Here is a 13,389-nt window from a genome sequence, read left to right on the forward strand (position 1 = left end):
AGGCATTACTAGACATTAAAAACGTATTGTAAAGAACAGTTCCTGCAATCCAGCCCTTAAATAAGGCAAGTAACACAGGAGAAACTGGTGAAATTTAATCATGGAAGTTTTAGGGTGTAGAAGAGGTGTGGGGGAAGGGATAAGAAAATGGAAAAAAGCAGAGAAATATTAAGAAACTTCCTTAAGATCTCATAGAGAGCACTGACTGGCAAGGCCAAAAATGAACTGTGTCTCTTGGGCCCTAACCACAAAATAACTCTCTCCAAACCCAAGTTCCCTAGCCAAAAGCAGGCAGTAAAGAGTAGCAATTAAGGAGAACTCTGAATCAACACTTAGAGCTAACAAGAATCTTTATTACAACAATATGTACACAAGCACATGGGAGAGAAACTACTCTCTCATGAGGTTTAGAATCACCTGATTAAAAGCAACTGATTTTAACCAAAATACCTAACCCCCTTAAGTGTCAGTTATCTTTTCTTTATATTTTCTTTCTGAGGAGCGAGATGCAATCAGCAAGTTTCAGATCAGTCTCGGAGGAGGTCCACTCCGCCTTGCAGATATTCAAAGCACCTTATAGGTTTTAATTCCTGCACAGTTGGGCTCAGCCCTTCCTTCAAGCTGCCTTTTCCTCTCACTCCTTTATTCTGTGTCCTAGTTCAAAGCAAAGAAATAATGAATTTCATCTCCATCATCTTCCTTCTGCATAAGGAACTGAAGGTGTCTCTTACAGAACTGCTCTCATTTAGTCAATGTTAACAACTGCTTTATGAAAGGATTATTTTAAAAACATGAAAGAGGAGGACCTGTTTGTGACTCTGCCCTAGTCAGCTACTACTGTACAGCAACTCAAAGAGCAATCACAACGTATCTCACTACTGTCCATTTGGGAGACCCTCCTGTCACAGAAATACAGAACACTGAAAGAGGTGCAGGGAAGGGCAACAAAAATCAAAACATGAAAGAGCCTCAATAACGGAAACAAGTTCAACTAAGTCTCCTTAGTCTGGAGAAAGACTAAGATATTATGGAATATAGGAGTCTATAAAATCATCAGTGGAAGGGAGAATGTGAACATACACTCCAAGGAAAGAATAATCACCTTTTTTTTTTAAGTACAAAATTAAAAGGCACCAACTGAAAACAACTGTTCTTCTTCCCCCAGTAGGTACTCAAGCTATAGAACTCCCTGATATTGAATGCTATAGATGCTATAAACTTACAAGAGTTCAAAGTGCAACTGAACAAATTTATAGAGGAAAAATCCATCAATAGATATTACAGAAAAATGCCTAGTTTCATGCAGGAAGTCCTGAAACAGACAACTGTTGTAGGCTGGAGAAGCACAAGACAAGTATCATAATATGCTTTTCCTGTAATTAAATTCTTTCTAGGTAACTGCAATTGGTCATTATTAGAGACAAGATGATGGTCTATGTGGGTGTTTGACTTAGCTAGTAAGGCTGTTATTGTGTTCTTTGGTGCACAAATGAAGTGAAAAATAAGATAGCTGAAGAAATTCAAGAAGGCTTAAGACTTTACAAACCAAATACAATATTCCTACTTATGTCAATGATAGAAATGCATAGATCAAGGGAGGTTCAAGCTATGGATTATTATTTCTTACATCACAAACCAGGGATTTGCACGGGTAACAATTAGAACTCTTCCATTAAGTACTGCTCCTATCATAAGAAAAAAAGTGGGGTTTTTTTATTTGCTTTTTAGAACTCTAAAAGTATCAAACAACTAAAAGAATTATTAAATTAATGCTTTACCCATCTGCTATACTTCAGTGGTCCAGTGAAACCCATTGCTTCTATTATCCTTGTAAAAGTACCCACTTTCTCTTCAGATGGCTGCAAGGAATCTTTTGCAGAAAGATGCTGTAAAATTGAAATATCACATATTTCAGTCTTAGCAATTAAATCTGACAAATCATTTTAGTTAGAAAAGCTACAAGTTTAATAGAGAATTTTAGATTTTTTGTTTACTTTCTTTGTTCAACAAAACAAATACATATTTAGGTCTTCTCTGCAAAATATTAGTTTTTCATGTGTGACATTCTTCTGTTTATGAATGCAAACATTGCATAACCATTTTGATAAAAGCATCCCATTAGAAGCTCAGACTCAAATAGTTTGTACAGAAACCTGCTTTCCAAAATATGGCTCCCATTCTAGATTCCCGTATTCTTTCTAGATGCGTGTCTTTACTTGGGCTTAAATCTTTTGCAGATAAAACGAGCAAACAAATCACAGAAACAGAGTAAATAGAGCTAACCTTTCACATTCTCTCTCTCACTCTCACAGAGATATCATATTCTAGAGTAATTATATATCATAAAAACCAATCAGCTCTATCTTAAAACTGTTGAAGCTACATGAAGCCATTGTTCTTACTGAAAAGCTCCCCCAGATTGCTATTGCCCTTACAGTTAATCTAAATGGTACTTGCAGAAAATCTGGATCAGGAAAGTATTTAGTCCTCAATGGTTTGCAGTGTCTGCAAACATGAAGATAAATGTTCTCTTCCAGATTAACTACACATCTTAAACACCATTGGACTGATAAGAAATCTTTGTGGCATTCTGCCTCTAAGCATCCTGACAGTAGCAATCAACCATCAGTAATTACCATTCATACTCCAACAAATAATTTCTAATGAATTAAGAATGCAGTATAAACATTTTGTTATCAACAAACTACTCTACTTTTAACCCATCTAAGCAAAATCTAATGCACATGAATCTCCTACATATACTTGAGGAATACAGCTGAGAGCCATTGTAATCTGAGAAAGTTCCCTGACCAAAGAAATGTTAAGTTGCTTTAAGTTGCCAGAATTTTACCCTAAACACTTCCTCCTAAGACATGAACATACTAAGAAAACATACTTCTTAGTAGGGAAGCAATTTAGCAACATAAGGACTGCCACACATGGCCAGAACAAACACTTAGACCAGGATACCATCTCCAACAAGGACCAGCAGCAGATACTTGGATGAGACACAAAAGCAGAGAAATACGGCACACGCTGCAGCTTCCTGGGGTGTACCTGCCCAGCTTTGGACAGTCATTCCTGCACTAGAAAACATATCCACACTTCATTTTTGGCAGCTACAACTGGATGCACCTTCAGCACCCCAGTGTTTGAAACTATTTAACCTCCATAACACACAGAGTTGTGGTACACAAGTTTCACAGTTTAGTCATGTAAAAAAAAATTCCCTTGTGCCTGTTTTAAATCCAACCTTGCCATTTCATTGGATGCTCCCAATTTTCCTATAAGAAGCCACAAACAACCATTTCATAGTCCCTTTTTCAGTATCTAGGATATGCTCAATGCAGACCTTGTGTCCCAATAACCACTGCCATACCAAACTCACTAAATCAACTTTCATCTCCTCCACAGAAATTAAAATCATACTAAATCCCTAGTGAATCTAGGCAGATTAATTTTACTACATGCCTCTTATCTACAAATGCATTATGAAGTCTCTCTCAGTATGGATTTTTCATTATGCAGAGGAAGTTAAGTTAAAAACTGAAATTATCTCAATTCAACTGTTGTTAGCTCATCACCAAAAACATGATTGACTGTCTTTTTCTAAGAAATGCCATGATTCTTGCTTCAATCTTCTGCAAGTCTGCCTGAACTAGCGGAGGAGATGGAAAGGGAATTTAAGCACTGAGTGTTTGGTTCAACCTACGGATAGAGGTATGCAGTTCATTCTGCCAATGCTAGGACTGCAGCCAAATGCAATTAAACTGTCCTATAAGCGTATATAAAGTCAGATCTAGAAAACATATAAAACATATTTTTGAAGTTTTCTCTATAACTCACTCAAAACAAGCTCATCAAGCCACTGAAAGGGACATAAGCCCACCTCAGGCTGACTTTCCTGCTCAATACCTGAAATTCAGGGTTCAAAGCAAACAATCCTCTTAATTTTGACCCCAAATATAAAAATGAAACAACTGGAGCTCACCATTAATTCTAAACTAGTTTCCCACCAGGAGTGCGTAGTCAAGTTCACATTTCAAAGATGAGTAAGTATTTCTCTATTCAAAGTAATGAGGTTGCAGTCCAAAAACCTACCTCAAACCTTACCTACACTGTTGTAAACTGCTTCCTCTCTGGTCATAAATCCTGCCTGGCTTCTTAAACCAAAGCTATTTTAACCAGGAAGTTTCCTGATTAATCTTTCAACCTTTGTACCCCTCCCCTAGCCCTTTCCAATACATCAAAAGCAAGTCTCTGACCCCTGCCTTGAAGATATTCATGCCGCTCCTGGCTTGTTAGATCTACCATCTTGTCATCCATTGCTCTCCCAGATTTGCTCTGCAAATGATGCTTGTGCAGATATCAGAGGGGTGGCGCAGGCAGACATAGGGACTAGGGATACGCACCATGTTTAAGAGCCTGGATTCTATCCTTAGCTCTGGCCATGGTAAATTGTGCAAGCCATTTTGTGTGCTTCAGTCTCTTTGTCTGCAAAATGTTTGGTTTACCTCACCAGCTGAAAAACACTGAAAAATTGACTAAAAAGAGGAAACCCTCTAATTAAGAACTAGATGCAAACAGCAGCCAGGGGTTCTTTCCTTCCACAGATCTCCTCGTTTTCCTTCATTTTGTCTATCCATGTCAAAATAACCGATTTAAAATACTTCTTAGTATTTACCTCTAACTCTACACCAGCAAAATACACAATTAGGCAGATAGCAAACTGGGATTGTTGTTTATATGCAAGCTTTACCCGTCAATCCCTAACTTTCTTTTCCCTTCTGTCCCCTTGTTTCTCATGCACACATTCCATTTTGCCATTTTCCTCACATTGCATTAACAAGAGCAGGATCAGGTTATTTATTAGTTGAGACACGCTGACTCCCTTGGATTAAGTGCTAAACTAATTTTATGGAGATGATTCATGCTCCAGAAAACTTCTATTCCAAGACAAAAGACAATAAATGTAAGGGATGCAGAGGCCACAAACAAAATAGTACAGATGAACAGTAAATAAATTATTACACAATAATTACTCGTTATTGGTAGATTGCATGACAATTTTCAGTGTTTAGCAGATAGAAAGGAAAAACTGTCATTACACATTATTCCCAAACTAAAGAATCAGGACTTCTAATATGTATGAGCAACTTCCATGTTTCCCTTTTTAAAGGTAAGAAAGGAACATCTGCCCCACCCCACCCCAATAACTACTCTTCTTAACTTAGTTTCTTTCCTCATTGGAAAGAAGCCCTCAGACTTATCATTGGAACCTTCACCCCAGATAACCCAACTGTAACTGCACCTTCCTATGCTAGCACTTCATTTTCTGGAAAGGAACAGAGAGCACTTCTCAAATTATTGGTTCACGCTATGCTAAAACATTTTATATAAAAGTTGAATTACCTCCTACATGTTTTGAAAAGTATTTTGTTACCTGTATCTGTATAATCCCTAGCACAATGTGCTCTCCGACAATAAAACCATCAAACTCTTCTAACCTTATTTGTATTGTAAAACAATCTGTTTTGCTGTGTAATGGCTCCATTGGCTTGAATCAATCCACCACAGGATTTAGACAGTTGGAACTGGCCAGCCTGGCGTCTCTAGTAAAAATGATAAAAAAAAAAAGAAAAGAAAAAAATGAAAAGACCATTGACTAGTAAACACTTAACTTTACATCAATTACTCTTAGTTCACTTCCAAGTCAATTACAGTTCAGTCTAATCCTGAAAAACTTCATATAACAAAAAGCACAAATTTATTATCATAACTGTTACAAACAAAATGGTTGTCCATGTTTAATGCTCCACACCACGCATTTTCTAGTGTTCCGTAAATGTACTGATGGAATGGACTGGCAGAACACTCCACTCTCAAAAACCACAGGCTATCTGCTTTCATTTTCTCACACACTACTTCTAATTATGGGTTTTGTCTCTTAATAAAGAATAAATCTTTGTCCTGGCCTTGCAGAGGAACAGAGTTTATGCTATTTTTATCTACAACTTTATAGTCCATTCAGTTGTCTTTGCGGCCAGGATTTGAGCAAAACAAATTACAGGGTAAAAGCTATCACTACAACCACTATAACTTCACACCACATGATTTGTATTACAGAGCTACTGCACAATAACAAAAACTATCAAGTAGGAGTGAGTGGTATCTCCAGGTAAGAAGCTGCACACTGAACAGAACACCTATCACAGGCTCCCAGAATACCCAGATTAGCATTAACTTGTTTATGAATAAATTCAGACAAAGTAAATATGCTGGTTTGTTCAGCGTAGTCATTCCCAGAAGTCTACTGAATCTACTAGTGGCTCAGAGTAAGCCCACCTTTATCAATCAAATTCACAACTGCTCATTTCCCTCTCTACTCCCAACATCATATGCGACTTGATATGGACTGGTGCTTTAATAGTATGGTTGTGCCACAAAAGCACAGGCAATTTTCCCAGGACTGGAAGGTCCTACCTGAGAAGAGACATCCAAGCCAAAGAGCTTACAGGTAAGTTTATAATTCTGTAAGTCATGGTGCTCTGATAAAAGTTGTAACATACAGGAAGACAAAGAAGCAGCTTAATCTCCTCTCATTTCATTGCATGCAAGGAAACATCAAGAGATATACTCTAATTCTGTTCAGATAGCCTGCATCTATTCCCATTTCTACACATTTTTCACTTCTTTATTATTAACTGCTATTACATTATGTTCTAGTTAATTTACTATGGATAGACACAATGTGACACTATGCATGCTATAACAGAACTCAAGCAAAACTGCAAATCAGTACTTTCCACTAAAACAACACTACTTAATGTCATGCTGTGCTAGATAAAGATACCATTAGTACTACAAAGTCCAAGGCTACTGTACAGTGCAGACATTCTATAAAACAAAGTGCTGGAAATTACATGGAATCATGACTAGCTTGTAATAGCTGCTTTGGAAAAATGACACCTACATTTGGACTTCTGCATTTAATCTACTCAGCACAGATCATTTGGATCCATTAAAAGACTACATAACTGGAACGAAGACAACTGTGTAATAAAGAGTGGGAGCTCACCCTTTTAGCAGCAGAAAGCTTTTAAGTTGCCTTGATATTTCAGCAATACACAGACAGTGAAGACATCACTTTTGGAAGCCTCTTTATTTAAAAACCATTACTTTTTCTTACTAACTTAAACTTATCCTCTTTTTTATTTTTAAACGCACTTTAGCATGCTCTGATATCCTACCTGGAAAATACCATAAAGCATCCGTCTACACTGGCCTTGGACTGCGGTTGTCCGTAATAATCCACTGCATGCTGCTATCCATTGAGTTACTCCACTCTGGCAGCTCTGGAACAGAGAGAGTAGCAATGAAGAAACGGACCCCAATACTCAGAAACAGTTAAACTGTCCTCCTGCTTCCACAAGTTTTATTCATTTATACAACAATCCTCAGATTACACTCCCAACTTGCACTTGACAGAAGTATAAATTTTGATTTTTAAAAAATCTTGCCTTCCCGTACAAGCATGCAACCCAAGTTTGATGGCAGAAACGTATCAGTCAAAGGAAATCGTGGGCTGTCTACATCATAAAACTACACCACAATTTTTATATCTATACAATAAATTCAAATGCTTAAGAAGTATTCTTCAATTGACCGAGTGATCTCTAAAAAGCCCTCATCCAATTCTCAGGTTTTATGCATCTTTGTCTTACTTTACTTAGGCACAGCTAAGAATTTTAGTATTTCAAAAGGGTATATTGTCCCAATAAATTTCAATGAAGATAATTATTTTCTGTAATGAAACTGTCAGGTAATATGGAAAAGAGGCAGGGTTTTCTTTGCCTGCACTTTCTTTGCACCTTTCATTCTCTGCAATATTCAAGTTGGTACAATATTTGCCTCCTTCATACATGTTCTACAGTAATACTGGAAATAATGTATATATTATTAGAATGGATATGCTTTTTTCTAATAAAAATAGCTTCATTTTCAATTGGCCACAAAGATGATTAAGAGATTGAAGCATCCAACATAGAGGAGAGGTTTAGCTTTGAGAAAAGAAGACTCCAGGGAAATCTTATCAATTTGTGTAAATACCTGACGGGGTGGGCAGTCAAATTCTTAGTGGTGCCCAATGAAAGGACAACTATGAGACCAGCAGATCTGCCCAAAGATTAGGAGGAACAGATACAAAGCCAACTTTAGTTCCTGTTCCCCGTTCCCTGGACCTGCACAGTCACTGCTGCCCCTGAGGTGCAGTGTACTGCATCCTCAGGCTGTTCCTCGTCAGCTCCTCACGGCGCTGCACTTGTAATCCATTAAGGGAACTGATCTGGGTTTTTAAGAACTGTGAGAGGAGAGATGCACTACCATAACAAATGTGGTTAGTGTTCACTACTACTACACCTTGTACTGTAGCGAGACTACTTAGTTTCTGCTCTTTCGCTGTAACATCACTACCCAACAAGTAAAATTATGAAAATGATACATTTCTATCCAAAAAGACTTTTCAGCTGAGTACCACAAAGTACTTCTTGAGGTAATCCAGTGCTCTGACATGAACAGTTTAACAAACACTTAAGTGAGAAAGAAAATTCACCATTTTTTATAAATAATTACTACAAGATTCCAAGGCATGTGACAGGATTTTTTGAGGCTTTTTCTTTGTAATAAGAAGGAAAACATGCCCAGGTTGCAATATGTCTTAGAGCCTGAATATACTGGGTTTTATAGCTGTTGAAAAGCACTACTGCAACAAAACTCGACAGAGACATATGAAAACATAAAATGAGCATACACACACTTAAAAGGCAAGATGTGATAAACAATCAAGTAATAAAGAAAAAGACAACAGCAGAAAGCAGCAGAGCAACAGAAAGGGAACACGATGAGCTAAGGAATCTTCCCTAAGCCAGCATCACTGTTTGCAGAACATAACTTTCCTTTCAAATTACAAGTGCTACTTTTACTTCTCCATTTGGCTGGAAGAAAAGGTACCAAGAATAAACTGAACAGGATTACTCAGGAATAGTCTGCAGACAGCACAAACACCTCCTGCAGCTAGCTGCCTTGTCAACTTACAGATGAAAGAATATCACTATGGTCTTCTAAATCCTCCTGGCAACCATTAGGAGAGCCTTAGGTAGCAGACAAACTATTCATCAAGATCTCCTCTTAGGTAAAGAACAGCTTTATCATAATGGCAGTATTAACTAGCAGAGCTGAAATGTCTGGACAGTAATGAGGACTGTATCAAATGCTGTGAGCTCCTCAGAAGGCTTGAAGACAGAAGAAAAAAAAAATCTCCTTTCTTATTTCCAGTACAAAGAAGAGACACTGAAAGTTTGAAGACTTATTTTCATACGATTAGGTAACTATTAAATTCTAATGCAAAAGCAGATGCTGGGAAATGCCAAGGATCAGCAAAGCTTGAGCTGAAGCATGTTGCTGCTGTCAGAAGTCCCCTGCCTCCCAACTGTGTACTCCCACCACTTACTACAGCTCAGGTGCTTCTCTGATTACACAATTCAGATTGCAAAAATGGCAAACAACTACATCTCCTCTCCTCCAAAGAGATATTTTTCTGGCCAGGCTGAAACGCTGAATCAGCTTACTTTGCCGTATGAATGCCAGAAGCAGCTGGGAGAGGAGGAGTTGCCCAGGTAAGCCTAGGAGACAAGTCCTTCACCTTCTGCAAGCAGGTTTCAATTGCAAACCACACCCTGGGGGTACAGCTACACAGACAGCTGAACCCATCTGGTGACTCACTGCTTCTCTACCACTCTCCCTGCTCCCCTCCCGCCTGGCTTTCCCTTCTCTTTTCGCTAGTGATTGCCTCTTTAATGCATTAAAACTGCAGGAAACTATTTTTATGTTGCCATGGTTCTGCTGCTCCAGCATTTGGATCATAGGGACCAAGAAAAATGCTGGAGGAGGCACTGGTAGGCAACAGTACAAAGACATGAGCAAGGAGAAAGAGCAGGGATGGGAGGAGGAAGCAGGAACTCAAGCTCACTGCATTTCAGCTGCTCTGAGGCAGGTTTGCTCTCAGTTGCTTTCAGCTTGAGAGCTGAAAGGACAGGGCTCACCATGCTTGTAAAAACCACACCCTGAGACATCAGTTCCAAGTACTTGGATTAATTTCATAAGTCGATATTGCCCTCTGACTCAAGGCCTTTCATTTTCCTGACGAATCTGTCTCCACCTAGCAGCGCTGGCCATCCCTGTATTTGTGTTGTGACAGAATATCAGACCCAGGCACAAACTTCCCTTTTCTAGACTATATGCTAAGAAGTGGTACTCTGCTGCAAGGACTTTAAAGGCTAATAGAAAGAAAAAAAAAGTACACAAATGCATGAGAAAGAAGAAAGGGGTTGCGTCATTAGTAATCCACTCTCACTCATTCATAGGAACCCAAACTCTTCCACATAGCACAGGAATTGGAAACTTTATATTATCCTTGCTATCAAGCACCTCTAAAGTGAGAAGGAAATCCCTAAGAATGGCAATCCCCACCCCACTGGGCACATATGCTCTGCTCAAAGCAACAAGAGAAGTACCAGACTGAAAATAAATATTTCTCAAGCCCCAGTCAGGAGTAATAAAGCCTTGCATAATTCTTATGTAAACACAAACTCTGAAGGAAAAGCTCGACCCGCTCCTTCACCAGAGACCACTGCCGGGGGAGGGGGCCACGGGGAGGCGGGAACAGCCGTTGGGTGCCGCAACCCCCCGCAGACACCCCCACGGCTTCGCGAACACCGCCGAACAGCCTCTTCCTTATGCACGTTGTCTGGGGGGAGGCCACGCCGTGGACAAGCCGCGCACGGGGCGGCCTGCGGGAACTGGCGGGACCGTGCGGACAGCCCAGGCGCCACAGGGGCGGCGCCGGGACAACCCCGCGGAGACGCGCCCGGCCGCACACGTCGCTCGTTCCCTCAGCGTCGCGCCGCGCCGCCCCGGGGCGGAGAAGGCGACCCCGGCCGCCGCCGCCACTCACCACGGCTCGCACCAGCGCCGCCATGGATCCCCGGCGCCGCTTCCGGCGGCGCGGCGAGCCCGCCCCGGCCCCTTCCGCCCCGCCGACTGCGCATGCGCGGGGCGGAAGGGGGCGGAGCCGCGCGGCGGCTAGTGGTGGCGGGGGCGGAGCCCCGCGCGGCGGCGGCGGCGGCGGCGGCGGTGGTGGCGGGGCTGTTCCGCGCGCGCGCGCGCGCTGTGGGCGCTTGGCGGCCGCCGCTGCGCGGAGCGGCCCGGAGAGGGGCGCGCGGCTGACAGGCTGTGCCGCCGGGGGAAGCGGTGGTGTGAGGCGGCGGCGGCGGCGGCAGAAAGGAGGGGAGGTTCCGGGCCTGGGTTGGCGTGTGGCTCGGAGGGGGGAAAGGTGGCGAATCCGTGCCTGCCCGTCGGTGTCAGCCCTCTCCTCTGGAGGGCCCGACCCCTAAGGGGGATGGTGGCTATGCTTTCAGTCTGCTGCTTGGCAGCAGAGAGAGCAGCGTGAAAGCAGCGATGGTTTCCTCTGGCTGAGGTTGATCTGGCCATTCTGGCTGCCCCAAGCAGGAGACGGCATCTGCGTGAGCCTGCGCAGGTGCCAGCACAGGGATTTCACAGTGGTAGTACAGGAGAATATGGCAGAGCCCCTCATGCCAGTGTCCCCGCAGGCCCTGGAGCCAGCACCTTGCTGCCAGGAGCGATCCCACCTGTCCCTGGTGCGTATTCCCTACTACTTGCTTCTGCTGGCACCAGCTTTCATGAGGCCGCAGAGTGAACCTGAGCAGCAACCCGATGGGCTGAAATGAGCTGGCTTGTTTTGCCAGGTTAGTCTTAATCTGGATCACATCCACATCACCTCACAAATGTTAGTCCTGGTACATGGGAGGCTGGTGCAGATGTGAGCAAGAGCAGCTGGCGAAGAGAGCGAGGCTGCTCTTTTCAGCAGCAGTGCTGGCTTAAAGGACTTGGGGAACTATAATGTTCTTCTACTCTCTTTCCCAGCATATTTACTGGGATGTCAGCTTCTCAAGAGGGCAGTAGCAGCTGCTTTAATGGCCCTGAAACTCCACAGTAGTCCTTAGAAATCTTTCATATGTTCTTAAATGTCAGGCCTCATGGGGCCAATGGAATCACCTGCTTGGACTTCCTTTCCACAGCCATCCCAGATCCCTGTGCCTGCAGACAGTCTTTTCTGAGATGTTCTGACTCACCGCAGCTATCTGCTGAAATAGGTTTAACTGTATCTGACAACGTGTTTAGTGAACGAGTTGTTCTGACATGGGGCTGGATGTTGAACAACACAGGGAACTGTAGATCTCTGTCAGGGATATGCTATGTTTCATTTCATTCTTGTGCCTGTGGCTAATTCTAGGGAGGAGGGTTAAAGCTAGCTCTGCTTCTTTCTGTTTGCTTAGCTGTCCTCCACGTATTAGACTCAAAGCAATATTAAATACCATTCTTAACAGCAAATTTTGTGTGAGAAGGCAATGGAGGAGGATGATTACACTTTTCTGAAGCCTCCTCTTTGACATTAATGAGTAAGAGTCATTAAAAGTGATGAAGCTCAAGAACCCCTACAGTGTATAGTTGTACAGAGAAAAGACTTCTGTCAGTAGCAGAGGAGTCTCAGTGGTGTGCAGTAGTCTGTCCACCGTAGTGGACACTTTCTAACTCGGAGCTGTGTGATAAATATGCTGAGCATGCCAGCTCCTGACACTCACCTGGGTTTCTGTTGTTCTTACCTAGTGATGCACAGGAGGATTTTGACACATTTCAGTTGGAGAAAATTACTGTCTTACCTAAGATTCCTTTGCCTGTCACTGTTATGTCATTCTCCATGTAGCACTAAGCCATTTTCATGTCAGCCTAGCTGAACACAGCTACCTCATATGCACAGAACAGCACATCAGACTGCTTCCGAAAGGGACAGGGAGATGGAAGAGTTGGAGGTGGATCTGAATTTCAATTTCGACTCTAAGGGGATTTCCTCAGAGCACTGGCAATTTACTCCCCTTTATGTACACAGTCCTTGCTGTCCTCTAGTTCCCACCATTCAGCTCTGCTCAGTGGGCAATTCCACAACTGCATGAGTCTTACCTCAGTCATAATGAATCTTCCATGTGGAACTGCTCCTGGGAGAGCATTTTAACCAGCAACAACAAGAAGTCTCAGACACAGGGCAGCAAAGTTCCTATCTAACTGCTGGTGTTCTTTCCTCCGATGCCATTCATGGCAGAGAAACTTGCTTTCATGAATGTGCTAAAACATGTTGGGGAACATTAACAATGGCCTTAGGTGTGTTGGCAGCCAGGTGACTGAACAGGAAAGAATCAGAAAGGATATGATGATATTTAATTTATATAATGAATTATAAAGTAAGTTGCACATTAT

General features: G+C 42.0%; 1 protein-coding gene across 2 annotated transcripts in view; it reads right to left on the reverse strand.

Annotated features, from left to right (window-relative positions):
• UQCC1 (ubiquinol-cytochrome c reductase complex assembly factor 1) overlaps nt 1-11,080 on the reverse strand; it is a 48,523-nt gene extending 37,443 nt beyond the window's left edge. The window contains exons 1-4 of one of the 2 annotated variants that reach the window (XM_072879287.1): nt 11,012-11,075; nt 7,251-7,355; nt 5,508-5,612; nt 1,779-1,886 (exon numbers count right to left, since the gene is read on the reverse strand). In XM_072879287.1, the coding sequence (XP_072735388.1) occupies nt 1,779-1,886; nt 5,508-5,612; nt 7,251-7,355; nt 11,012-11,035 (342 nt within the window). In that variant the 5' untranslated portion in view covers nt 11,036-11,075. Of the gene's footprint in view, nt 1-1,778; nt 1,887-5,507; nt 5,613-7,250; nt 7,356-11,011 lie in introns of both variants that reach the window. The other variant, XM_072879288.1, reaches the window with a different exon arrangement.
• Between the last annotated feature and the right edge of the window lie 2,309 nt (nt 11,081-13,389).

Source organism: Ciconia boyciana, chromosome 14 (genome assembly GCF_034638445.1).
Source record: "Ciconia boyciana chromosome 14, ASM3463844v1, whole genome shotgun sequence".
NCBI lineage: Eukaryota > Metazoa > Chordata > Aves > Ciconiiformes > Ciconiidae > Ciconia > Ciconia boyciana.